Source organism: Phascolarctos cinereus, unplaced genomic scaffold (assembly GCF_003287225.1).
Source record: "Phascolarctos cinereus isolate Bilbo 61053 unplaced genomic scaffold, phaCin_HiC Scaffold_726;HRSCAF=1367, whole genome shotgun sequence".
Taxonomy (NCBI): Eukaryota; Metazoa; Chordata; class Mammalia; order Diprotodontia; family Phascolarctidae; genus Phascolarctos; species Phascolarctos cinereus.
The window spans coordinates 277,926,507-277,952,853 of NW_027556098.1; the positions used below are offsets into that span (position 1 = coordinate 277,926,507).

General features: G+C 37.6%; 2 protein-coding genes across 2 annotated transcripts; both read left to right on the top strand.

Moving 5' to 3' along the window:
* Nucleotides 1-1,668: 1,668 nt before the first annotated feature.
* LOC110218080 (olfactory receptor 8B3-like) lies at nucleotides 1,669-2,639 on the top strand. The gene has a single exon (XM_078146509.1). The coding sequence runs from the start codon at nucleotides 1,698-1,700 to the stop codon at nucleotides 2,637-2,639; it is 942 nt and encodes a 313-aa protein (XP_078002635.1). The 5' UTR covers nucleotides 1,669-1,697.
* Nucleotides 2,640-23,158: 20,519 nt separating this feature from the next.
* On the top strand, nucleotides 23,159-24,080 carry LOC110218079 (olfactory receptor 8D2-like). Its single transcript, XM_021000623.1, is given in 2 exon segments — nucleotides 23,159-23,461; nucleotides 23,463-24,080. Coding segments are annotated over 2 exon segments (921 nt in total).
* Nucleotides 24,081-26,347: the final 2,267 nt, after the last annotated feature.

Consider the following 26,347-nt stretch of genomic DNA (forward strand, 5'->3'; position numbering starts at 1 on the left):
TTGACAGGAGCATATAGATGGCTCATGGTCCCATGTATCTTCTTGAGAGCTCAGTTTGGGGCTGTAACCCTCTATTCTCTTTATTTCCCTTTATTCTCTGAATCATGTAGTAGAGTCATAGAGATAGTGGTTGCATAGAACATTGTTCAAGAGAGAAAATCTCAGAACCAAGCTTAGAAGAAAATGAGAGAAGCCCCAGTGTAAATTTAAAGACTGAGTAGAAGATTGAATCCCTTAGGAGAAAAAAAAAGTTCCATGGTACAGTGTGTAAACATGGACATTGTAATTACTGCTCCCTGAAGAGTCTGATTCAAAGGGGAGAATGTGCTGGATCCTCCCTGTGTTTTCAATATACTCCATGAGGATATTATATCCAGAATAAAACCTTCTGTTTCCTATCAGTTGTTGATTATGATGACACCTCAAGACACCATTTCCTCCTCTAAATCTGGAGCACTCCCAGGTGAACTAATAGTCATAACCTGTGATCTTTAAAGCTCAAAATATCTCTCAATTCAGTCCAGAGGCTGAGGTTTATGCTCTGATTGCTTCAGTAGGAAAGGGAATAGAAGAGAGAAAATCTCTGATCACCCCTATCAGAATTGTTTCTCCTTCAATATCCAGTGGCTCAAAACCAGTAAAGATCATTACTGAAGTGTCTACATAGAAGAAGGGTGAGCATGTAAGACGTTCATTTTTGATTTTTAATTCTATTTTGTCTTCCCTGCTTTGCCAACCAGGAGATCTGAGGATTCCATATGCCCTTAATCTCTGTCACTGACTCATATATATAGTCTAGGTATCATCTGGGGAACAGAACATACAAAGATAATGGGGACCTTGGTACCATTAGTCCCTTATCTCCATAGGACAATATACTCAGAAAAACGGACTCTAGATCCAGTCTACAGGCAGCTGAGCGGTGCAGTGGATAGAATCCTAGTCTTTAAGTCAAGAAGATCTGAGTTCAAATCCAACTTAAGGCCCTTAAAAGCTGTGTGACCTTGGGCAATGTCACTTAATCTCTGTTTGCCTCAGTTTCTTCAACTATAAACTGAGGATAAGAATAACAACTACTTCCCAGGGTCATTATGAAGATCAAATGATATAATATTTGTAAAGGATTTAGGGCAGTGTCTGACGCATAGTAGTTGTTATATCAATGCCCATGTTTGTTATTTTTTTTTACAAATAACAACCTTATTGGTAATATTGTTAATATAATTAATGTAATATAATGTAATATAATATTGTTAATATAATTAATATTAATAACAATACTTTTGCCATATGCATTTGCAGAACTCTTTGAGATATTACTTCATCACCTCTGCAATGTAGATAAAGTTTTTACCTGAGGTGGCCAGCATAGGGGATATGATGGTGGATGGGAAAAACACTGTCATTTTCCTGGTTTCTTTTTGCTTTGGAGTCTGAGGAATATCAACTGCTATTCTGCAGGGGAGCTCCGGAACAGTTTTCTGCAATCTTCCAGCTCATGGAGACAGTTACTCAGCCCAATCAAAATCCCTGGATATCTTAGGCATGATAAGAACGATTCTATGTGGCATGGTGATGATGGTTTTTAGACACTACCAGAATTGTTCCTTTTTCATAACTGGGGAAGAGGGTTTGTTGAATTTATTTTGCTTCTAGCATGACTTTTTTCCTCTCCTCACAGATCCCTCAAGAAGAGAATGGCTTTGGAAAATGCCTCTTCAGTGACTGAGTTCATCCTTGCAGGCTTAACAGATCAACCAGAGCTCCAGCTACCCCTATTCCTCTTGTTTTTGGGGACCTATGTGATCACTATAGTGGGAAACTTGGGACCGATCATTTTAATAAGGATGAATTCTCAGCTTCACACTCCTATGTACTATTTCCTCTTCAACCTATCTTTCATAGATCTCTGTTATTCCTCTGTCTTTAGTCCCAAAATGTTGATGAATTTTGTCCTAACAAAAAACATCATCTCTTATTCAGGGTGTATGGCTCAGCTCTATTTCTTCTGTTTTTTTGTTATTTCTGAAATCTATGTGTTGACAGTGATGGCTTATGATCGTTATGTTGCCATTTGTAATCCACTGCTGTATACTGTTACCATGTCCAATCAGGTCTGCTCATGGCTGTTGGGTGGTGTATATGTAATGGGGTTTGCTGGTGCTATGGCTCACACTGGATGCATGCTGAGACTATCCTTCTGTGATACCAACGTTATAAACCATTACATGTGTGATGTACTTCCCCTCCTCCAGCTCTCTTGCACCAACACCTATGTCAATGAGTTGGTGGTTTTCATTGTTGTGCGCATTAACCTTGTAGTGCCTTGTGTCACCATCTTCACCTCTTATGCTCTCATCCTGTCCAGTATCCTGAACATCAGCTCCACTGAAGGCAGGTCCAAAGCCTTTAGTACCTGTAGCTCCCACATAATTGCTGTTGCTGTTTTCTTTGGATCAGCTTCTTTCATGTATCTAAAGCTATCTTCATCAGGGTCCATAGACCAGGACAAAATATCTTCAATCTTTTATACAAATGTGGGGCCTATGCTAAACCCCCTCATTTATAGTCTGAGGAATAAAGATGTTCAGGCTGCTTTCAGGAAAACTTTGAAAACAAGAATATTTTCCAGAACATAAGCAGGATTTTCATAATATGAGCTGAATTCAAGGGCCTTAGGTTATTTTTCTTTTCTTGGTTAATTAAAATTATCTCAGGAAGGAATCTGTACCCAAATTCTTTTCTCCCCATTTTCTACTGCCTAACATTCTACCAACATGACTTGCTTCCTTAGGCTTAAAGAGGCAGTGGAAAGTGCTGGCTATATAATAAGAGGATCAGGGTTTTAATCCTGGATGTTTTTGATCTCTGTGACCTTGGGCAAGTCCCTTTGTGGATTTCAGAATTTTCATTTGTAAACATGGAGGTGCTTGGACTATGTGGCTTTTAAGATCCTTTATAGCCATAAATCTTTGATCTATAACCCTCTGTGAAATCATTCAAAAAGTTACATCATAATTGTGCCTATTGTTACTGATCAGCAATTTAGGGAGGCAGTACATGAAAGTAGGTTGCTGAAAAAATAGTACTAAAATGTCCAAATGATGTAGATATAATACATTCTTTACTCCATTCCACCCTGCCTCAAGCAAATCCAACATAACAATCTTATGGCCCCTTTTATAACTGCACTTTTGCTTTTTTTTTTCCTTTTCAAAATTATTATCAGAATTGGATAGGTGCACAAAAGTATAATTTGTCCTTAAAATGAAAAGTCAAAGTAATTTCCTTTCACTTTTTCTCAAACCCAAACTTCTATGCTTTTAGGCACAATTGCTTCTATTAGAAGATGATACAGGTGTTTTCTAATTCCCACAGTACACATACATTAGGGCTGGTCTTGCTCAGAACAATAACATTCCTGGTAGTGTGTAAATGCAAGTCTATTTACAACCAGGACATGATGAGAAATGGAAAACTAAGAGGTAAAAATTTTGAGGAAAACATTTTCTGTTTCTGAAAAAAAAAATTTCTGGTAGAAAATGTTCTTATAACAGTTATGAGAGAGATTTGAACAAGTTGATTTGACTTACAAACCTTTCCTGAGGGTAGTTTTCTTTCCTTTCTCAAATTGACTGAACCCTCATAATGCAAAAGGCATTTTTTGGGTGCTATGTCCTATGACATTTATAGGGCAGTTAGGTGGCCCAGTGGATAGAGTGCTGGCCTTGGAGATAGAAGAACCTGAGTTCAAAGCTCTCTTCAGACACTTACTAGCTATGTGACTCTGGGCAAGTCACTTAACATTGTTTGCTTCAGTTTCATCATCTGTGATATGACCTGGAGAAGGAAATGGCAAACCTCTCCAGTATCTTTGCTAAGAAATCCCAAATTCAGTCACAGAGAATCAAATGTGAATGATGACTCAACAACTTTATATTTATTATCAGAAGCTGATTGGAAGGGTGGAAGAGACCAAGTCATGAAAATATGTTTGGCGTTTAAAACTCTTTACACTTAGGCCCCTTCCTCCTTTTCCAATTCACTTACATTTACTCCTCTCCTCACAACCTGAATTAACCATAATGGCCTACTTGTCCCTCTTGCATGGCATTCCATCTTTACCTTGATGATTTGTGTTGGCTTTCTCATACCTGGAGCATACTCCATTCTCACCCAAAACTGTTACAATATGTGGTTTTCTTCAACTCATTTTGAATATCTCTTTCCTCATGAATCCATTCCTAATTCCCCTAGCAATTTGTGTCTTTCCTCCCAAAAGCATCTTTATTCATTTTGTGTATATGTTGTATATGAATATACAATTGTACACATACCATGGCCATTTCTTTTCCTTCATTTATGCAGAAATATTTTTAATCTAAACTGCCTTCTTAGACGATTTCTTCAATCTTCTCTTGGAACTTATCATGAGCACTAATAGCTTATTTGAATTCTTTCATCCATCCAATTAATGAGATAGAGTAAAATTCAATTTCCCAGGAAATAAATTATTATTTTTTCTCAGTCCTTTCTTCAGCTATCACAGGTAACAGTTTCTTCAGAATATAGTTTAAATTTTTACTACCTTAAGCCTTCTTCATAAAGTTCTCTTTATATTTCTTTTTAAAAGAACAGATAAAATAGCTTTGAGAAGAACCTTATGTCTCTGTGAATTATGCATAAATTCCTTATAGATCTTCATAGATCAAAGTTAAACCCACAAATTTTCCCTACCTCCATAGAAGAAGCCCTGTTAGTCAGTTGTGACTGAAACTCCAAACTACCAGTGAAACTGTCCTTTCTGCAACTTTTCATTTAAAGATATGGTAACAATATCTGTAGTCTCTGTGGGAGAGCCTAATCAAACAGGTATGATAATAATAATATATCAACATGCTAGTATATATAATTAAGTAATGAATATTTCAGAGATGCATGTTCAAAATATTTTTATTGTAGTCACGCAAAAACAGTAAGTTTGGAGATGACCCTATTCTAAAACAAAGGTCCTTAGTTTTAGAACTGGAAGAGACTTTAGATTCCATCTAGTCCAACACTGTCATTCTACAGAGAGGTTATTTACTTGCCAGGGTGAAATAGGCAGTAAGAAGAAGAGTCTATATTTGAAGAGTTGAACAGTATTTGAGGAGCAGTTTAGACTTCAAGGTTTTTGTTATTGAAAAGGAGCATGGTATAGTAGGAAGAGTGTTGAGATCTCATCTCAAATCCTAACTCAGATATTTAGTAAATAATTGACATTGGCAAATTTAATTTTTCACAGCCTAAGTTTTGTTATCAACAAAGTAGGAATAATAATACTACTTCAAAAGGTTGTCATGAGAATCAATCGATTAAACATAAGGAAAATGTTTGACAATCAATAAAAGTCTATATAAGTTACAGTTATTGTTTATCATCATCATCACCATCATCATCATCATCATCACCAACACTTCTTGTTCTTGTTCTTCTTTGTTGTTGTTATTGTTGTTGTTCTTCCCTTTGCCAACACTGTCATTGTTATTACCATTATTAAAATTACCTTGATGGAAGGAAGAGGTGAGGTAAAAGGGAATTTCCTTGGAAACAAGCTATAAAAGATGCCATACTGATGATTAACTAATCCTAACCCTAACCCTGGATGCCCAAAGGTGCAGTAACCATATCTAGAGCTTTGGAAAGTACTTTTCAAACCATAAATTACTACCTAAATGTGAGTCATTATTAATAGGTTATATTTAGATCTCTTTAAGGTTTCCAAAATACTGCCTATGCTTCATCTCATTTGATCTTCACAGCAATACTGCATGGTAAATACTTTAGTTATTGTTCCTACTTTACAGAGAAAAAACTTTGATGGAGTGCCCATGATCACATGGCTAGTAAGTGTTGAAAGTAGAATTTTACCTATATCTCTCCTGACTCCAAGGCCAGCACTCTTTGGTCTCTGCCCCTGTTTATTAGGTTCAGGTCAAGAGATGTTTACTTCCTGTCCTTGTTTCAAGAAAGCACATTTGCCCACATAATCTCTTATCTAGAGACATGCCAAATGTTATGTAAATCCTGGACTTTTTATGACCATCCCTGCTGTTTGCTGTCCAAGTTCAGGTTTTGGTCATATGATCTAAATACAAGTTTCATCCAAAAATGCACAGATTTCATATATCTTAAGTCCTCTCAATAGTTAGGTATATTTCACGGAGAAGACTTTTCATTTTCATGGCAATCATTTCCTACTGAGGTCAATTAAAAGAGTCTCTTATATTTTCAATGTCTTGGATTAAAACTACATAAAATACATTTTTAGACATTTTTTGCAAATAATAATTTTAAACTATGTGGGACTAGAAAGATTGGTCAACTTTGCAAGAACTTTTTTCATACTCAGCAGATGATCCTCTATGGAGAGCCACATTTACTGACTCAAACAACTATTGGGAAATCATAGAAAATTTGTAATCCCTCTTTTTATTGCCTTTTGGAAATAAAAATTGCAGCCTTAAACATGCTTTTCCAATGAGATGTCTCTTTTAACTGAATAGTTTACTTACTGAAAGGGAAAGAAAAAAAATGAATTTGTATAAGGAAACTGATAAGATGTACTTGTAAAGGAACTCCATTTCTGAGATAAAGTGTTGAGGAGAGCCAAAGATAGCTCAGAGCATGAGACAGATAACTACTTGACAGATGAACATACTGAAAGTACTGGTTTGAAGTCAGAGCAATGATAGGTAACACCGGTTGTGTTCCATCTGGCCATTTGCAAGTGAATTTTTGTTTTAGAGTTTTAAAGATTATAACTGATAAAGTTCTAAATCAAGCACGGGACCTATAGGGAGAGTGTATAATAATTGTTAGATTCATACCTTATAGAAAGATGAATATTTTTGCATTTTACTTCACAAAGTAACATGTCACTGATTCATTTTCTACTGAGGTAAATTAAGAGATTCTCTTGTATCTCAATGTCTTGGATTAAAACTACACAAAATGCAATTTTAGATATTTTTCACAAATAATAATTTTGAAATATCTAGGAGTAGAAATATTGGCCAACTTTGCAAGAACTTTTTTCATACTCAGCAGACGATCCTTTCTAGAGAACCACATTTACTGACTCAAACAATTGATGGGAAGCCCTAGAAAATCTATGTTCTCTCTTTATTTATTGCTCATTACAGCCTTAAATGTGCTCCTCCAACAAGGTGTCTCTTTTGGTAAGTGAATAGTTTAGTTACAGAAAAGGTAAGGGGAAAAAGCATTTATATAAGGAAAACTGATAAGGAAGGAGCACCATTTGTGAAGGAACACCATTTCTGAGATAAAATGTTTTGTTCTGGTTGTATATTTTGATCTTCCTTTTCACCAAAGTAAGATAATATAGTCTGACTTTTTTTGTACTGTTTTTTTTTTTTGCTTGCTCATGATCCTGGCCAATTACTTGAGTTTTAAACTCTTTGTTAAGGTAAGAGTCTGCTTCCAATGTGGAGAGTGTACTGTCCCAAGCTTCAGGGGTTTGTATGGCTGTTATCAGAGATACTTGTAGGGACCTGGAAATTTTCAGTTCTTCCAAGGTGATATGATAAGGGGCCAGGTGTTTACTCCTTTCCTGGCCTGTGACCACAAGTACTCCTTTCTGTCCTGTAATTGTGAGGAGATGTTTCTCTACACAGCCACTACAAGCCAGCGCTCCTCCTCACCCCAGCACTGCCGCCCAGAACTGTGACCCAGATCCAAACAAAGGCAAAGCAAGAGGTTCCTGCTTCAGCACCAGCATAGAGATCCCTGAAATCCCTCTCTGATCAGCCACTGGATTCCCCCTCAGTCTGTGGGCTGGAAGCTCGGGAAGCAGCTGCCCCACCCCTCTAGGGCCACGCTCTTGGGGAATGGAGCTGAAACCCGCCTTCCTTTCTCAGTGCTGACAGAAATAGACTTTTCCAACTGACCTTCTAAGTTGTCTTTGGCATTTGTGAATTGAGGAGTCTGGAAACCTACACAGCTGCCTGAAATTCAGTCCTCTGAGCCCTGCTGCAGATTTGCTGTGGCCTGCACACTCCTGCCGTGCTGCGCTGTGCTCCCAGCCCCTCGTGATACACCTTTCTGATCAAACATCCAGGTTGTCTTGGGCTGGAAATTTGTTTCACTCTGTCTTTTTGTGGGTTCTGCTGCTTCAGAATTTGTTTAGAGCCCTTTTTTATGAGTATTTGGAGGGGCTTAGGGGAGAGCTCAAGCAAGTCACTGCTTTCACTCTGCCATCTTGGCTCCGCCCCTGAGATAAAATGTTTTGGAGAATCTGAGGTAGTTCAGAGGATCAGACAGATAACTCTCTAACAGATGAATATACTGAGAGTACTGGTTTGAAGTCAGAGCAATGATTGTTAACACCAGTTGCAGAACATTATGGTCCATCTGGCCATTTGCAAGTGATTTTTTAGAGTTTTAAAGATTATGACTGACAAAGTTATAAATCAAATTTGGGACCTATAGGAAGATTGTATAATGACTGTTGGATTCATACCTTTTAGAAAGGTGGATTTTTTGTATCTTACCTAATAAAGTAACACAAGTCAGTGACTCCCAGGAGGGCCTAATTAAAGGCGTTAGAAAATGTTAAGCAGCCAGGAAGTTTTGAGAAGAAACTATGAAAAGAGATAGAAGAAGAAGAAGCAAAAAAGTAAGCTGAGTAGAGAAGTCACAAAATGTTGGGAAGACAAGGCATAAAAGGTTTCTAGATGAGACTGCTGAGCAGCTGATTCTCATTCTTTAGATGGACTCTTGCTGATTGATTGAAGAAAAGCTGAAAACTCAAGGGAGGAGAGTGGAACTTTGCTGTTGCTATTTTGGCTTATACTCCCTGGCACTGAGGTAGTGAGAATTTGTACTTCTTGACTCTAAGTAGCACACTAGCTGCCTCAAGGGCTTTTTCCTAGGGCTGTAGATCCACTCCAGGATGACTATCAGTGCCAGACCACTTATTTCTGAAGCGTCAGCTGCAGTATATACGAGGAGCTAAGGCTAGTTAAACAGCAAGCTATCTTTGTAATAATTCACCTCATTGGACCTGAAAAAGAGTTGACTAAGAATTTCCAGATAATCATTTACAACTGTCTGTTTTAAGAAACCTTTTGGATACAAAACTTCAAAATACTGCTTGAAAAGCTCTTGGTCTGCGATAAGTTAAGTAATGACCTATGTACGTGGATGCTTCAAGTGAAAGTGTAGTAATATTGAGGAATAAACCATTTTACAGATGTGAATATAGAACACCTTAGAGGACACTAAACCACCTCTTTCTTAGAGCCTGAGATATCTAACATAGATGCCGCCTCAGGAGCCATTCCAGTAATAATAGAGCCCAGAAATCAGGAATGCTAACAGATAGATGACAAGTTTCTGACAAGTAAATACTACACTGACAAAAACAATCAAGTCACAAAGCATCAGCAAAGTGGCCTGAATGAGTATACCTAGAGGACTTGATCCATCACCTCTCACCCTGGCCACTAGCTCTGAGGAAGGACACCTTCATCATGCAGCCCTTCAACTATAACATGGAGTATAGAGAGTCATGTCCCTCCAGGGAAAATGTTGCTTACCCAAAAACTACCAGAGAGGAAACACTGCAGAGTCCTAGTTAATAGTGAAAGATGGTTAAAACAGTTAAGCTACCTTACCAATTTCATAAACCCTGATAATTTAAAGATGTGAGAATGTAATAGGCATAACTCGGAGGAAGAGTGTAGGAGTATGAAAGGCTTGATAAAAGGTGCCAGAGACTGAAATATTAGTTGTGCTGTTATATGTTTATGGGAGGATACATTAACAAAAGTTGAGAAAGCATGCTAAAGTAGAAATATACCTACATTCTCCAACCAGTGAAGGAGCTTTGCTGGTCCTGCAGAGGTGTTCCTTTTATCACTTTCTCAGACTGATAGATTTGTATCTCCCAGCAGAACAAAAAGTAGAGGCAATGTTGATAAATGGAGAAATTTGGAGGGGGGAACTGCAAAGAATAAGAGACGGGTACATTGATGCACTGTTGGTGGATCTCTGAATATACACAACAATTTTGGAAAGCAATTTGGAATTATACACAAAAAGTTACTAAACAGTATGTGCCAATCAAACCAGTTATACCACTGCTAAGCCTATACCCAAAAAAAAGAACAATAAAGAGGGAAAAGTCTGTTACGTTAAAACAATATTTATAGCAGCTCTTTCTGTGGTTGCCAAAAAAACTTTGGAAACTAAGAGAATATTCAATAATTTAATGATGATTGAATAAATTGTGGTATATGAATGTGGTAGAATATTATGGCTCTAAGAAATAGGAAATTAAAAAAGATATATGAACTGATGCAGTGTAAAGAGGATCAATTTATGCTATAACATTGTTATTATATAAATGAACTCTATTGTTCATGTAAAAATAATAAAAAGGAACAGGAGATGCCAGGTGTGCCATTTTGAGTACTCTGCTTATAACGTCAAAGGCAGATTTATGCTGACAATATTTGGGGTTTGTTATAAAACAGAAGCAATACTTTGGGAGAGAAGGGTCTAATGGTAGAAGGGAGAAAAATGAAATTTCCTTTCTTAAGTACCAGAAAAAATAAGCAATTGGGTCCCAGTCAATTAGTGTACTTTATACCCACCTTTTCCAAAACCTTCACAAACTCCTAAAAGGATATGATACTGTACCCATTCTGGTCAGCCTCTTGGACTGACAAATCTGCAACTACCATACATAGCAACGATATTATGCATAGAAACAATTCACCTTGGGAAATCTTGTCATCTTTATATAAGTAACAAAATGAAAAAACAGGTTGTTCATTGTCCTGGCTATTGAATGATTCTATTCCATTAACATCTTTGCTTTTCTCATTATTTTGGATTAATTGGAAATGAGACAGAGTTAGGAATTCATGCAATTTTATCTGATTGTTCCCTTAGGAAAAAAGTCATTGATGACCAGGTCTCCAAGAAAGTTGACAGTAAGCTTTGGAATCCCCTGGAAGTCTTTTACATTGAGACTTTGATTTGTTTTCCATTTTCCATTAACTGAGCCAAGGGAAACAGTGATTTGACTGCGGAAATCCCCCTCACCTCTCTCTCATACACACAAGGCTACACGCAAACAACACCCCCCCCCAAAAAAAAATTTCAGATCTGAGAACCCATCACTCCACCAGCTAAGGAAACTCCCAAGGAAGCTGGGATGTATATGGAAGGAAAATATTAAGGGAAAACAGAAAAGGAAAAACACCATTTCTGAGGGTTGCAATGACTGAGGGAAGACTCAAGAGCATCAACCAATCAAGAGTGATCAGTGAACCCGGTATGAATCATATCCAATTGTATTTTTGAACTGAGGAGCATAGATAGAGGAGAATTAGGATAAAGTTTATGCCTATGAACATGGAAGAATAAATGAAAAATCATTTCTAAAAAGTCCTAAGAGCTAAATAATTTCTGAGATTATAAGCAACAACAAAAATTAAGACAGTTCCTACTGTCAAGGAGCTCACATTTAAAAAAATACATTTTCAAGATGTGGAGTGAACATTTTTGTCAACCTCTCCCAACACAACCCTCTAAACAACTTAAAAATCATGTCAAACTGAATTCTGAGAAGGAAAACCAAGAAAATATCACAGTAAATTATTTTTTTTCCAGCCCAAGGAACCTTAGGAAGACTGAACAAGAAGATTCTAGACACTGGTGAAGTGTTTGCCTGGGAGTGTGGTGCAGCAGAAGTGGCACAACTGTGGGACTTAGAGGAAGTGGCAGCAGCACCAGTAGTTCCTAGCACCCAGGAATGGCAAAGGAACTAAGTACCTGGTTAGGAAAATTTCCAAGGGACCCTTGTACTATCACTGGTCACATGATGAGGCACTATTTGGCAGCTCTGTCACCCATTACCTAGTTGTGGGTTGTAATTCCAGGACAGAGAGGAGCAATTGTGGTTATGAGGGAATGTGGGTTCTGCTTGTGTAAGGACCACAGAACAGACCAGGAAAGCAGTGAGTAAATCTCTCTATGGTTCACATCATTTTGGAGACATCAAATATTTATAAGTGCCCATTGAGTTTTAAATGCAGCAGAAGCTCATTAGAGATAGAAACTCAGACTAGAAATCATCCCCACACTCACAATTGAGTGGAACTTAACTCTAACATGAAGTCCAAGGTCAAAAAAAAATAGACTGAAAAAATGAGCAAATGACAAAAATAACGACTGCAAAAAAGTACCATTGTGACAGGAAAAATATCTACAAATAAAGCTTTAAAGAAAAATGCACATGGAAGACAAATCCAACAAGAATTCCTTGAAGAGCCAATGAAAAAGTTAAAAAAGTTAAAAATGATTTTAAAAATTAAATAAAAGTGGTAGAGAAAAATTGGGAAAAGAAATGAAAGCAATGCAAGAAAATTGTAAAAAGAGAATTAGCAGCTTGCTGAAAGAGGCACAAATATACTGAGGAAAACAGCTTGTTAAAAATTAGAATTGGCCAAATGGGTACAAATCATCACTGAAGAAAGTAACTCCTTAAAAATTAAAATTGGTCAAATGAAAGCTAATGATTCCATAAGGCATCAAGAAACAATAAAACAAAGTCAAAAGAATGAAAAAATAAGAGAAAAAATGTAAAATATCTCATAGGAAAAAACTGACATGGAAAATAGATTGAAGAGAGGAAATCTGCAAATTACTGGAGTGCCTGAAAGCCATAATTACAAGAAACTCACTTGAAACAGAAAGACAGAGTTAAAATAAGGGGCTGGAGCATAATCTATTATCCTTCAGCTGAAGCAAAAAAGGTAGTGCTAGCAATCATGATCTTAGGTAAAGAAAAAGTAAAAATGACCTAATTCATTTATTTATTTTCTTTTTTCATTATTAATTTATTTATTTTTAGTTTTCAACATTCACTTTCATAAATTTCCTCCCTATCTCGTCACTCCCACCATGCCAAGATGGCATGCATTCTGAATACACCTTCCCCTAATCTGCCCTTCCTTCTATCTCTCCCTCCTCCTCTTATCCCTTTCCTTCCCCTTCTACTTTCTTGTACTGCAGGATAAATTTCTATACCCCATTGTCTGTATATCTTATTTCCCAGCTGCATGTGAAAACAATTTTAAACATTTATTTTTAAAACTTTGGGTTCCAAATTTTCCCTCTTCTTCTCTCCCCACTCACCCTCATTGAGAAGGCAAGCAACAGGTTATACATGTGTAGTCATGCGAGACACTTCCATAGTAGTCATGTGAAAAACTAGTTATATTTCCCTTCATCTTATCCTGCCACCTGTTTATTCTATTCTCTCTTTTGACTCTGTCCCTCCTCAGAAGTGTTTGCTTCTAATTACTCCCTCCCCCAATCTGCCCTCTCTAACATATCACTGCTCTCTTATCCCTTCCCTCCATTTTCCTGTAGGGCAAGAAAGATTTCCATTCCCAATTGAGTGTGCGTTAATCTGTATTCAGACACCATCAATTCTTTGGGGATGGACAACATTTTTCATCATAAGTCCTTCAGAGTTGTCTTGGATCATTTTATTGCTGAGAATAGCTAAGTCTCTCACAGCTGATCATCTCACAATATTACTGTTACTTTGTACACAGTACATTTCACTTTGCATCAGCCCATGTAAGCCTTTCCAGGTTTTTCTGAGAGCATCCTGGTCACCATTTCTTATAGTACAATAGTATTCCATCATAATCACATACCACAACTTATTCATCCATTCCCTAATTTATGGGCATCCTCTCAGTTTCTAATTCTTTGCCCCCAGAAATGAGCTCCTATAAATATTTTTGTACATAGAGGTCCTTTTAGGTTTTTTAATCTCCCTTGGGATACAGACCTAACAGTGGTATTGCTAAGTCAAAGAGTGTGCTTGGTTTTATAGCCCTTTGGACATAGTTCCAAACTGCTCTACAGAAGATTGAATCAGTTCACAACTCCACCAAAAGTGCAGCTGCCTTTACTTCACCTCTTGGCTCCACCTCTTCAACTAACATTTAAAGGCAAACAATTCACTCTCAGCTGAACTAACCACCATTTTATTTTTACCATGCTACTAAATTTACTGTCCCCACTCCACCCCACCACACCCCTTTCTCATTTGCCACTGGCTGTAGCAGCAGTATACACAGAGACAACTGTGTAACAAAGCTGTACTAAACCAGTAAATTTGCTTTTGATTTCTATATGCTAAATACTTTCATTTTTCCTATAATCAAAATTATGAGTTTCAATAAGCAAAAATAATTTTACCTTATTGCATTTTTCATGATAAACTCAACAGAAGTTAGTTATAAAAACCATAATTATTAAAAGAAAATAATTCTTTAGAAAACCAACACTTTCCTACATAAGGACAGGGGACAGGAGTAAAATTAGTTTCTTAATTTCAATTTTTTCTGACAGTACTGGGGACACACATGCATGCACACACACAGCTCACAGCTTCTTGTAGTGAGCAAAAACAAAAACCTGTTTGATTTCACTATCCCTAAGTCTAAGAAATACAAGAAAGAAACAGTATTGATGGCAGGAAGAAAAAGAGCCCATCTTAATTCCTTCCACTTTTGCAACATAAGCTCTGATTAGTAATGCAAAGGTATTTGTTTTAAAGACTGAATTTTTATCTCACTTATATCTTTTTAAAGGTTCTAGATTTTATGGCATTTCAAACTGTTATATGTTTCCTAGACAGCAGTTATCTATCTCAGCTTAAGGATAAATCTTTATGCACCAAGATGCCCTCTATGGTTAAGATCCTTATATCTAAGTCTAATGAATGGTTAGCTGACTCAAGACACCAAGCAAATTTTACAAAGTTCAAACCCTTCGTTTTTCATTCAAGGCCCTTCATGATCTGATGAAATGCTATTTTTCTCCCTCTGAATTTTTAGTTGTGTGAGGCAATTGGGGTTAAGTGACTTGTCCAGAGTCACACAGCTAGTGAGTGTTCTGTGTCTGAGGCCAGAGAGATGATATTTTTCCAGCCCTATATCCTAGTTTTTCACTATAGACATTGCCCATGAACATAATAAAATGTTATTGTGCCAAAAAAAAAAAAAATGGATACCTTCATAGGAAACCAGGAGGACCTTTATGAACTGATGCAGAAGGAAGTGAGCAGAATTAGGAGATCAATTTATTCAGTGACAGCAGTACCACAGAGAAAAACAACTTTCAAAGACTTTAGAACTTTGATCAATGCAATGATTGACCCTGGGTCCAAAAGAATGAAGATAAAACATTCTACTCACATTTTAATAAAGAGGGGATTAATTTAAAATATATAGATTTTCACTTTTGGAATGACTAAAATGGGAATTTGTTTTGTAGGGCTGTGCACATATGTATTAGATGAATTATTTTTGGAGTTTTTTTTAAAGCAATTTTTAAAAAGAATGGGCAAGAATTTAGTACAAGTGGTACTAGAATGCAACAAGTATTTATTAAGTACTTACTATGTGCCAAGCACTGTGCTAAGCATTGGAGTTACAAATACCAAAAAGCCCCCAAGGAGCTTACACTGTAATGGGAAAAGGTAATATACAAAAGGAGAGCTGAAAAGGTACGGGGGGAGGGCAATGGAAAGTGGGAGCAGGGGAAAGCACGATGTTGAAGTCTGGAAAATCTGTAGCAGAGGTAGGAGGACCATGAAGATTGGTTGGCCTGGGCTCTTCCTCAAAATGGAGGCCCCAAGAGGAACTCACAAATGGGAGAAGGGGGACAGCATGGTTGAAGGATGTTTCAGAGTGAGAAGATTGAAGAAGACAGCAGATACTCCAGGGCAAGAAGTTGAGGTGCTGAGGTGGCTGAAGCATGCTTGTAAAGTTCAGCAAGTTAGTGTCAGAGGTAAGATGGGAATGAAGAGGCAGAAAGGGCATATAAGTAATAAGACAGCATGAACAGAGAAAGACGTGGGAAAACACAGGGCATGGTGGTCCACTTTTGCTGTCACACAGAATGCCTGGAAGGAGGTACTATGAAATAAGGCTAGAAAAGTTACATTGTATCAGATTGTGAAGTGTTTTGAATGCCAGGTTGCATTTGAACTTTATCACTAAGGAGCCATTGAAAGATTTTGAGCAGAGAAGTGACAAGACTAGATTAATCCATAAGTAAAGGGTCTTGCAGTGATTTGAGGAACAATTGAAGAGAAAATGAAAAGAAATGAAGGAAGGAAGAAATCAATGAAGGAAGGAAGAAAAGAAGAAAAGAAGGAAGGAAGTAAAACCAATTAGGAAACTATTACAATAGTTCAGGTTAATGATAATGAAGGATAAAGTACGGCAATAACAGTAGGAATAAAGAGATTATTTTTGTTTTGGTGAGGGAACTCAAGCTGATGTAACTTTCAGCTTTGGTTCCAAAGAAAGAGTTGGGCAGGTATGCATGAAATTTCCTAGGCTATACTACATTTTCCCCATAAGGAATTACTTGGAAAGGTCATTGTGAATATTTCTATTCAGCAACCAACGATACTTATTTCTTATACTTCTTTCTGACCTGATACTTATTTATTCCTCACAGATCCTGATACCTTGGGATCTTTGCTAAAGGTTTTACTTGCATTGTCATTAATTGTGTCTTCCACCAACAGTCTAGTCTCCAGAGATGTGTCATCCCATGGGAATCAAGGACCTATGTGTTTCTACCCCCCCATCTCAATACATTAAAATAATTAGTTTCTCATCCTTCCCTCATCATGTCCTGGGAGGAAAATGTCTTCAGCAAAATCAACCTGAGCTTCTTTGAAAGGTCAGAGAAAAATCCTGGTTTATCTTGAGGAGGGCAGTGTAGATAGGGGACTGGCTTTACTTAAGTGATCACGAATTGTTGGGTTTACATAATACTCCAAAATCTTCTTCTAGAAAAAGAGAAGGTGCTGCCATTGTGCTCAATCATATTTAAAAAGTCACTACTACCAACAGTAAATTGTGAAAGGAAAACCCCCTGACTGCTCTAAAACTGCCTCTCTGGTAAATGGTAAGTATGAATCCTCCTTTTTCTTTGTTCTTCCTCTCTTACTTTTAAACTTCTGATTCCCAGTTCCCTGGATTTATTCAGTATGGGTTTTGTTTTCTCAGAAGTTCTCTCAGGCTTATAGATACAGATGCAGGGAGGTCATCTGCTTACTTATAACCATATGATGTCTTGAAGCTGCCACAGCTACCAGTGACATTTGTGAACATAGGAGACAGATAGCCAATATATTATTAGTCTAGCAATTAAATCCCAGAGCCCATACCACTAGAAAATTTTCATCCTTTAAAGCTCCAGGATTGATTTGTCCAACTCTAGTTGTAGCTAGTGTGGTGGGAGAAGTCCAAAATAACTGAGCAAACAAAGATTTGAGCTTTCTAAAGATTGATGCATACCAATTACATAACAAATCTGGATGAGACTTCTTTGTTACTAGACCCTGAATACAGTGGGAGACAGATTTTTATGAATTAAAAGAAAACAATTAATGAGATATAAACCAGTATACAAGATAAGGTAATCTGACTCTAACTGGTGAAAGATTAGTGGTTTTCTGAATTATGAGGTGGAGAACAAGCAGGTGTAATTCCCTGAAATCAGAAAAAGAGTTTTCCTATTCCCCTCCAAGTGTCTGTACTTAGTCAAAGGAACAAAGAACCAGTAACTGACCAGTATAGGGCCAGTTTTCAGATAAGTCATATGGATTGCTTGAAGTGTGCAATTTTAAGAAAACTTCTTGCCTCAGTCCTTGGATGTGATTGAGTTTCTGGTCAGCATAACTTAGGTCCTTAGTCAAGGGTCTCCAAGCAATAGGAAAAGATAGTCTGTCTTCTCAGACATGCAGTGCTAGGTTGAAACAATGCAACAAAACTTTCTCACAATTCTAATGATTGAATAAAGTTTTCTCAGAAGACTGAAATTAGGCTAGATCCATAGTTGAATAAAAAGGGAACTGAGCTACAGCTAGAATTGAATTACAAGATGGAGTCTATGTGGTTTACTCAATTCCCACAATTCCCTCATGAAGGTATTAGAAATCAGTGAAAAGTTATGGGTTGCTGAGGTTTTTGCGGGTGGGAATATTTTGGTCTGTATTTTTATGATGACAATGAACAGTGACAATTGAATTCCCCCTGCCTAGAGATCTTCAAAGAGGAGGCCAGATGACCAATTGCTGGGCATCTTGTATAGAAGATTTCTGCTTCTGTGATTCTCTGAGCTGTACTAACCTTGTTTAGCTGCTATTCTTGGAGCTCTCATCTACCTTCTGAGAAAGCTCTTTGTGGACAAAAACACCTATCAGGGGTGGATTATATTCTTTGAGGCTTCAGGTATCAGGACCTCAGTACTCACCTTCTGTTACAGCTCTGTTTCTCAACATGCTCTTGTCCTGGAGCCCTTGAGCTACTAAAGAGAAAAAGAATGCAGCCAAGAGGCGAGGACCCCAGTCTAACTCCTGCAAATTCCATTAATCTTAGGAATTTTGGTACTGAGATTGTAATGCAAACTGATGTCATAAATTATAGATTATGAATTGATAAAATTCTACCTCTAGTATTCCTTTCCACCTTTCAAGAAGTAACTACGACCTATATAACCCTAGTTCCTGTTTAAATTTTTCTTTGCTTTCATTCTCTGAATAAAATAAAATTTGGTCCTCTGCTTCTTTATGAAGTTCCTTTCAACAATAAATGACATTTACATAAGTGTTTTAAGGTTAACAAAATTCTTCAAGCCTAATCTCATTTGTTCTTCACAAGAGTTCTGTGAAAAAAAGAGAATGTTCTCCATTTTGACTTTTGTTTGAGGCTACCTTATTTAGAGAAGTGGCTTCATGGCCTAAGGTTGGTTATTGTCCTATACTTCCTCCTGACTTCTTCCCATGACATTTTAGCAAGGCACTTGATTTCATTGTTTTTTTTTCTTCTCATGAAATAAGGACAGAAAATCTACTACTTAGGGAGAACTGTCTGTGTGTCAGAGACAAATAGAAGTAATGCTATTAGGAACTGTACTGTGCAAATAAATGTGATTATAATGAGAAGGGAGAACATTTGAAAAGGATGAAATTAAAAATATTGTTTTGAATTTTTTTTTTGAAATGACCTGATGTAATTTGCAGTGGCTTTGCCAATGAAAAGGAAGTATTCTTTCTCCTAATATAACCCCTAAGTTCTGCCCTCCCATATGGTCATCAATAAAGCAACACTCAGTTTGAATCAATTTTTTGGTTCACTATCCATTGGCACCCATAGCTAATGAGCTCTCACTATTGCTTCTTTTTTTTTTTAAAACTAGACCAACTAAAAGACACATTGCTTCAAAGCAGAATATATTTAATGAAACAGTATTGCAAAATAAGTGAAATCATAGATCTTCCATGTACAGAAGATCACAGTCTCCTTAAAATGACCACATTAACAAAGGAGGATGCCAACTCTGATAGGAATAGCTGTGAGAAGGGAACACTTCCAGTGGGGCAGATGATTAGGGAACACGTGTGATCAAGGCACACGGGTTTCTAGTTTGATTCACATCTCTACCAGTTTCAAAGTAGCTGATGTCTTTGTGTGATTTCATCGGGGAAGCTGCTTTCTCCCTTGAGTTGGATTCCTTTGCTGCTATATTCTGTTTGCTCTCTGCTGTACATCTCCACTGAGCTCCCAATTACAGCTCTTTTCTGGTCCTTTCTGCTGAGCTGCTTTCCTTTGAATTTCTCTGTTTCTGTTCTCTGCTACCATCTGATAGACTTCAGCAGAGGGGCAGCCTCTCTCCTGTAGGCAGAGAGCACATTTCCTTTAGCCATAGTTCTGGAGTTACTCACAGTCACCCCAGCTAACTAACCAGCAAAAGTCAGCAAGTCTTCAGGTCTAAAATATGTCTTTTGAATTCTTTCTCTCTTGTTGTGCCTTGGGGATCTTTTCATCTAAATTGTTATCTGATTTATGGTTTGAAAATCTTGTGAACTCCTATCATATCCCTGAGTCACAAGCCTGGGTTCTTTTTAAATGATCTGAGGGACTCAGCATAAGAAAACTACAAAGAAGCTGGAGGGAGGAGTTTTCTTTCAGTTCTCCATAATGTCATTGTTTCCTACAGAAATCAGCTCAAGAGCAAAAGTAAAAAAAAAAAAGATGGGAAAGAATTGGTGGAGCTTATAACCTTTGTCTTATCTCCAGAAGATCAAAATTCCCACATTCCCTATTGCTTATATCTTAGTTTCAGATTCCATGATAAAAGAATAGTGTTCACAGGATAATAAGATTTAGAGGTAGAAGGGATATTAGACATCATTTAGTTCAATCACCTCATTTTACAGATGAAGAAACTTAAATTCAGAGAGGTAGGGTGATTTTCTTAAAGTTACCCAGGAAGTAAATAATGTTCAGAACCAGGCTCTCTGTCTTTAGCGTTTTTCCCACTACACCTGTTCTCCATCAATGGACTTGAGATCAACATGAATGCCAATGGGGCATCTGTATTTCCCAGTGGGTTCAATTGTTTCTCTGATTGAAACTTCCCCTTTTCATTTTCGAATCAGAAAAATAGGGTATTTTGTCAGTGAATCTTATGCTAATTACAATGAATCATTGCTAATTACAGAAAATTCTGTCTCTATTTCCGTAGTCATTAAAGTGGCTAGTTCCTGTAGCTAAGAAAAACTCAATGTCCCTTTCTGCTTTGTTTTTTTATTGGAAAGTCATTCCGTTAGTTTTGAGCTAATGAAGCCCTAGAAAACATAACATACTAAAGCAGTAAAGAGATTTCTAGGGCCTCTTGTTCAAAATCTCATTTTACGGAAGAGGAAACCAAAGCCTGGAGAAGAAAGCTCTGAAAAAGATATCACCCTTAAAAATAAGCTAAATCTATAATCAGACTCTCAGAGATGGAAGGTATAACAGAGGCCATCTATTTTAGTCATTGTGAAGGAATCCCCTCTGTAATATCCCTGACCAGTAGTCAGCCAATCTTATTTAAAAACTTAGAGGGAGCTGTTAAGCCTGAAGGCAAATGACCAAAGAGTCACAGTGGTTTTGCCACCACTATTAACTCTGAAAATACCATGAGCTTACATAGGTTATCGCAACCACAGTTAACTCTGAAAAAGTAAAGCAAAAAACCCCAAAATAAAACAAAAGAGATATCAGAGGTTATAAGCAAAAAGCTTTCTTTATTCCTTTGGAAGAGGGAAACTAGATATGTGTGCCAGGGCCTCCTCTAAGAATAGACCCGCCTCAGTGTAGTCAAATCTTAATACATATACAAGTGGCTACACAGTGAACTATAGTGGCAACAATGAGTGGTAACAAAAACAATGAGACAAGTTTGATTCTTAGCAGGGCTTCATGACCAGAACATGGGCACTACAGGAGTTTGTCCAAGCTCAGGGACCACCTGGTGCTGCAAAACAATTCTGGGATTTTGCTGTGGCTGATTTCATCCAGAGGGTGAGCATGAAGGATTGTTGTTATGCCAAGCTCAGGACACAGCTTGCTTGCTGGGCCTTAGCTCTGGAAAACAGGGTGACTCCTAACAGTAAACAGAGGGGTAGTCTTGGCATGGGGATCCTGACAGGGCAAATCAATAAGTAAAACCTGGGAGGCAGCCCATTTCTCTTTTAGTATTTTCCAAACTTTAGATTTTTTTTCTTTAAAGTTGAACTATTTTTTTCTCTCTGATGTTTTACCCATTGCCTAATCCCAACTAAAAATGTAATTATGGAGTAGAGGCAGCAATACTCTAGGGCTCTCAAAATATTTTGAAAGCGAGTCTTACAAGCATGAGAAACTATTATACTCTTTGCATGGTGACCCCAGTGTTGTGCGTACCTTAAAATCCCTTAAGTATAATGGTGTAACTATTTTTCTGTCTGTGGGACCTAGATTTTTTTTCTCCCTTGAAGCCTTGTCTGGTCTAGTCAAAGTCCTTTAGACCCTCTTATAAATATCTGAGTTAGTTGTCCTTGTTATTATGACTTGAATTGCTTCTCTGCAGCTTGAGTAGATCAGACTCAAAGAAGGGGACACCAGTGTGCAGGAAGGAGTGGTGATTATAAAGCAATGGGACCTTTGATGCTAACAGTCAAATGAGTGTTTGTCAGAGTTGTCAGCTGTACAGACTATGTGTAGCCCCCTTCTTTCCCTTCTGTTTGACTGCTTTAGTTGGTGTACTATGGAACTTTGGCCATCACTGTGATTGCTCTTTAATGGAGGAAAAATCCAGAGCATTTCTTTGAGAGGAGGTCTATTCTCATGGATGTGGTTAATTTGAGATATGGCCAGAGCTACGAATTTAGAATTTATGGTCCATGAAGGCAGAGTTGTTTTTCATTCCTAGGGCTATCCTAGTGCTTTACCTGCAGTAAGTACATAGTAAATATTTGGTGGACTAGATTGAGGACTGAGAGGTAGTACCTATATTTTGCTGTAGGCTGAGGGCAACAAATCCCAAATTATGTCCAAGTACATGTCTTATGTAACCATTCATTTGAAAAAATGTCTGGGTTGTCCACTAGGTGCTATAGTGGAGATAAAAGTAGGTATAGGCCCCTTTTTTGTGAACCTCTGACTTAAAGGTTCCATTAGACTATGCCCAGAATGAGGCAGTAGGTTTTGTTTCTATGATATCACTGAGTAAACACTCAGTGGGCTTTCCATTTGAAAAAAGTGAATTTTGGAGCTTCTAGGTAAATTAGAACATGTGTGTGAGCTTCACACATTTCATATGGGGCTCAAATACAGTGATGTAGGGTCTCTCTCACACAGCAGAAGTGTCATTGCATCTTGTGGGACAAAGCCTCTGGTCCCATTATGTTGGCCTTCCCAGAGTCCTCAGGGAACACTGGTGCGGACAGGGTATCTAGGAGTAGACAGTATGTTTTTCACTCATAAACCCTTGGAGTTGCAAGTGAGCTTAGAAGTCATCTATTCTAATCTCTTGAACTCATAGAGGAATCCAATCTACATAATTTCTAACAGGTATTTATTTAGCTAATGTCCTAAGACATTCTACTAATTATGCACTCACAGCTTCCAAAAGCAACCCCAGCATGGTCAGGAATATGCCATTCTGTTCTAAGGAGGGAAAATTGCCTGGAATGTAACTCTTCTCTTCAATCTCCACATTTTTTATTTATAGGAAAATGGCCACAGGAAACCACTCTATGGTGATGGAGTTTATCCTCGCAGGGCTCACAGATCAGCCAGAGCTCCAACTTCCTCTTTTTTTCTTGTTCCTGGGAAATGATGTGGTTACTGTGTTGGGGAATCTGGGCATGATCTTGTTGATTGCTATCAGTTCTCAACTTCACTCCCCCATGAACTATTTCCTCAGTCATTTATCCTTCATTGATCTCTGCTACTCCTCTGTTACCCCTAAAATGTTAGTGAACCTTGTGGCAGAGAAGAATGTCATCTCCTTTCTGGAGTGCATGACCCAACTCTATTTTTTTCCTAATTTTAGCCATTGCTGAAGGTTACCTTCTGACAGCAATGGCTTATGATCGTTATGTTGCCATCTGCAGTCCTTTGCTTTATAATGTTCTCATGTCTCAAAGAATGTGCTCTGTGATGAGGTTGGTGGTGTATTCCTTGGGATTTTTTGGTGCCACAATACATATCAGCTGCATGGCAATGCTCTCCTTTTGTGGATCTCATGTTGTCAGACATTACTTCTGTGATATTCTTCCCCTGTTAAGCCTCTCCTGCTCAAGTACCCATGTCAATGAAGTTCTTTTTTTTATTATTGGGAGAGTAAACACCTTAGCCCCCACTGTGGCTATCCTTGTCTCTTACACTTTTATCTTGTTCAGCATCTTACGCATTCGCTCTACTGAGGGCAGGTCCAAAGCCTTTGGTACCTGCAGCTCTCACCTCATAGCTGTAGGAATCTTCTTTGGGTCTATCACTTTCATGTACTTCAAGCCCCCTTCTAGTAACTCTATGGAGCAAGAGAAGATATCTTCAATATTTTACACTACAGTGATTCCCATGCTAAACCCTTTGATTTATAGTCTGAGGAAGAAGGATGTGAAGAATGCCATTAGAAAGGTGGTTGGAAATTGAAGCTTCTCCTGATTTTCAGAATTTCCCAGAAGTAGAGGAAAAAATGAGTCCAATGGGAAGCTAATCCAAATTTGTTTCTTGGAATCACCTCTGTTTTGGGAAGCCAATCCATTCTGATAGAAGCTAGGCTTCTCAGCATATTCATGGGAGTATTTCCTTCATTAGTATCTTGAGGTCGGAAATCATAAAGGCCCTTTTAAAGCTTTCTTAGCATCTATTACAAGGATATGCTCTTACTAAACGACCAAGAAATGCCTGTTGAAGGAATCAGTGAATAAGCAAAATAAATGAAATTCTCCTCAAACTCTTTCCTTTTCTTTTCTTTCTAGGGATTCAGATTAATGTGCAACTCACTCCTGTTCTTTTTCATGGTTTTGAGTTTCTAACATAGGATCCCCATGTGGACTAGTGAGAAAGTTTGAAGAAGCTTCAAAGAAGATCATGGACTGCCCAAGAAGAGAGACTGGCCAAAGTCTAGGAACGGTTCTCCTGATCTATCTCTCTTTCCCTCATTATCTATTTATATACATACATATGTATGTGTATATGTAAATATATATATTCATTTTTAATGTGTATATGCACACATATGTATGTATATATAAGCACACTCATATATATACACACACACACATATACATATATATAAATTCATATTTAGGGATGTGCTGGAGCCACCTCAAACATCAACTCAAAATGGCACTGAGCTGATGGTTAGATTTTCAGTGTGAGCATTTACATATAACAAATTAGCAAATGCTCTAAATCAGGGATTGGTTTATTGTTTTGTTGATTGTATAGACTTAAGAAAATGATGGAAAAATGTTAACAATACGGATTGAACTTTAAAGTGTGACATGCACACATTTTCCCCCCCTAGGAATCTAGTTTTTAATCATTTACCAATATAACACTGCATGTACATGCACATATATGCCATCAATTACTATTGGAGCCATTTAGTGTAATGGACTTTATATTTTACTTAGTCCAACCCCATTATCTAATAGATAAATGAACTGAAGCCTAGAGAGGTGATTTGCTCACAGTCACACAGGTAGTAAGTAGAAGAGATGAGCTTTGTTAATAACAACAAGGAGTAACATTTATAGATGATTTTAACACTTGGAAAGCACTTGGCATGTTATCTCATCTCATCTTTAAAAAAAACCCTTTGAAATAGGTGCTATTATTATCTCTATTTGGATTATTTTAGGTGAAGAAATTGAGGCAGAGAGAAGTTAAGTGATTTGGCCAGGGTCATACAACTAGTAAGTGTCTAAGGTAGGTTTAGAACTCAGAGCTTCCTGACTCAAGTCTAACATTCTATCCAATGTACCACCCAGTTCCTCAAAACACAGATTGTGTGACTTCAAGGTCATTGTTATTGGGAAATTTAATACTGTATCTTGCATACATGTATATATGGATATATACATTTACCCTGTTATTGTATATGTATGCCCACATATACACGTATGTATTTTCCTTCAGACCTTTGATTTCATTGATTGAGATATGTGTGTGTGTATATGTGTATGTGTGTGTGTGTGTGTGTGTGTGTGTGTGTGTGTGTGTGCATGCACATATGAGCAACTGGGGTGAAAATTCTCTCTTCCATTTCAGATCAGCATTTTAGCTATAACTCTAGTCTTTGACAGCTGCCTCAAGTAATGGCAGTTTAAATGATGGACAACATAAGTCTTTCTGATTTCCAAACTGGATCTGTATGCATTGCATAAATGTCCTCCCTCCAGACCCCTACTCTCTCCCTGCCCCAATCTTTCCAGTTTTATCCAATAAAATGAATTATTAGAGGTCTTGGGTGTGAAATAATCTCAACCTATTTGCAAATAATAAATAGATAAGAAGCATAGATCTTGATGCAGAGACAGGTATGGGCCACTTTTGGTAAGCAGAAATGGCAGTGCATTATGAACTACATAAAAATGCACATCTGTATCCAACCAGGGGTGGGAAATATGGCCCTCTAAGTCTTCAAGTACATTCTTTTGACTGAATCCAAAGTGAACTGTAAAGTTTGGATTCAGTCAAAGGACCATACTTGAGGACCTAGAGGGCCACATGTGGCCTTGAGGCTGCAAGTTCCCCAACCCTGCAAAACAAATGTATGATATGTACACATATGATATGTGCACATATGTACATAAGTACATATATAATATAGGAGAAAATGTATATCTTTCTACTCATTCACATAAACCCCATAATATCCGCAGGAACATATAGTAGTAATGACTTGTACC